The sequence below is a fragment of the Octopus sinensis genome, unplaced genomic scaffold (assembly GCF_006345805.1).
Source record: "Octopus sinensis unplaced genomic scaffold, ASM634580v1 Contig17777, whole genome shotgun sequence".
In the NCBI taxonomy this organism is placed as follows: domain Eukaryota; kingdom Metazoa; phylum Mollusca; class Cephalopoda; order Octopoda; family Octopodidae; genus Octopus; species Octopus sinensis.
In genome coordinates, this window is record NW_021835314.1 from 1 (window position 1) to 2,500 (window position 2,500).

A 2,500-nucleotide genomic window follows, 5' to 3' on the forward strand; every position below is an offset into this window, starting at 1 on the left:
TCAGTGCTGGGTCAAAATTCTATAGAACAATCGGTAGAGGTAACTTTAAAAACTGATACATATTTATATATACACACATATATTTATTTATATATACACACACACATATATTTATTTATATTAATATATACATAGAATGAGATTATTTTTGCATGTTCCGTCTACGGCCACCCCCCCATCCACCACTCCTCTCTGTTTCACGGACCTGCTTCTGGTTATTGCCATAGTAATGGTAACGGTGATGGTGGTGGCGTTGGTGGTGGGGGTGGCTTTGGTGGTTGCTGTCCTGGGGCTGCCCACGGCCCTGTGGCGCTTCAATAAACAGCGGTGAATGAGGAATTGGAGGCAGCTGGACTTGTTTCATCTCTGCAATAACAACATTGAAAGGTATACTAAGTGGTGGTGGTGCTGGTGGTGGTGATGGTGGTGGTGGTGTGGTGGTGTGGTGGTGGTGGTGGTGTTGATGATGGTGGTGGTTATGGTGGGATTGGAAGTTGGGGTGGTAGTGTGGTGTTGGTGGTTGCAGTGGCGTGGTTGTGGTGGTGAAAGTTGTGGTGGTGGTGATGGCGGTGGCGTGGTAGTGGTTGTGGTGGTGGTGGAGGTGGTTGTGGTTGTGGTGGTGGTTGTGGTAGTGGTGGTGGTGGTTGTGGTGGTGGTGGTGGTGGTTGTGATTGTGGTGGTGATAATAGCGGTGGTTGTGGTGTTGGTGGTGGTGATAATACCGGTGGTTGTGGTGGTGGTGGTGGTTGTGGTGGTGATGGTGGTGGTTGTGGTGGTGGTGGTGGTGGTGGTGATGGGGTGAAAATATTTTTTAAATCCCACACTCATCATTATCATCCTCTGCCTCCTCCTCATCATCATCATCATCATTACAATCAGCACAAACATCACCATCATCATTGTTTTCGTAATGATCTATACATACATATATATATATATATATATATATATATATATAGATATATATATATACATACATACATATATATATATATATGTATATATATATATAGAGAGAGAGATATATAGAATATACATACATACATACATATATATACATATATATATACATATATATATATATATATGTATGTATGTATGTATGTATATATATATGTATATACATACTACATATATATATATATATATATAATATATATATATATATATGAGGCTAGCTCATCATTTTTCGGTCATTTGTTTATATTTAAAAATTGCCACTTCAAAATCAGAGATTAAATATCATTATGATATATATTATATACAGTTATTGTACAGTATATATATATATATTGTGTTATATATATATATGTATATATATATGTGATATATATATATATATATGTATGTCTCATTGGATACTCACTTGCAGAGTTGGTGGATCGGCTTTGACTTGAACCTGAGAAGCTGCTGGTGTCAGTAAGGTCCACAGCGTGACCCCTGCTGGCACTGGTTACCCTGTGTACATCAAGGGGTGCCATGGATGACTGAAGAGAGAAGCAGAGAGAAAATGAGAGAGAGAGAGAGAGAGAGGAGAGAGAGAGAGAAAGAGAAAGAGAGAGGGTTGCTTAACAAAAGATAAGGGCTATATTTGTTGTTGCTACTGTTGTTGTTGTCACTGTTGTTGGTTTTGCTGTTGTTCTTATCATCCAACCCGTGCCAGCATGGACAACAGACATTAAATGATGATGATGATGCTGATGGTGATGATGATGATGGTCTGTTGAGATTACTTACATCGATTCCGACTGGTTTCCATTGTAGATAATCTTATTAGGCTTAGGATAATGCCCAAATGTCGGAGTCTAGCTTAGGAAGACCCTGTGACATATACATATCATGAGCTTCTTTCATTCTCTGCTCACCAAATCCACTCACAAGGCTTTGGGCAGCCTGGGGCTATAGTAGAAGACACTCACCCAAGATACCATACAGAGGAACTGAACCCATACAGGGAAGCAAGCTTCTTACCACACAGCCATGCCAGTGCCATCCTTCATTTCCTTTATACTGTACTCTCCACCCACATTTTACATTGCTCACCCCTCTATGCCATCAAATTATCTCTTCTTCACCACCACGTTACATCTGTCACTCTTTCCATGCCCTACACTTGTCTATACACCTCTCACTCTTTCAACAGCAAGAATACAATTCAAGCGAGATTTGGCTACTGTCATTACCAGGTCTAGCTACCACATAGGGGTCGCCTCTTGTGGATTCAACTACTTAGTAAAGTAGTTAATCCAAACATGAAAACACAAAGAAAAAATACAACAATGCGAGGACGTGGAACAAGTATAGTGTTATTGGACGCTCAGGAAAGGAAAGAAAGAAGGAGGATTTAACGTTTCGAGCGGAGCTCTTCATCAGAAACATAGAAAAAGGAAAGATCCAAGGAAGGGAAGATGGAGAAAGAAAATCGCCAACGATACATACGCGGTTACATATTAGTAAAGTAGCCTAGATGGGGTGTGCCACACCAGATACTACAATAAAA

At 40.1% G+C, this 2,500-nt stretch overlaps 1 protein-coding gene across 1 annotated transcript in view; it reads right to left on the minus strand.

The window, feature by feature from the left end:
• Positions 1–22: 22 nt before the first annotated feature.
• Positions 23–2,500, minus strand: part of LOC115231201 (leucine-rich repeat and IQ domain-containing protein 1-like) — a 37,823-nt gene continuing 35,345 nt past the window's right edge. The window contains exons 21-22 of the mRNA XM_036499987.1: positions 1,367–1,487; positions 23–366 (exon numbers count right to left, since the gene is read on the minus strand). Coding sequence (XP_036355880.1) covers positions 143–366; positions 1,367–1,487 — 345 coding nt within the window. The 3' untranslated portion in view covers positions 23–142. The remainder of the gene's footprint in view (positions 367–1,366; positions 1,488–2,500) is intronic.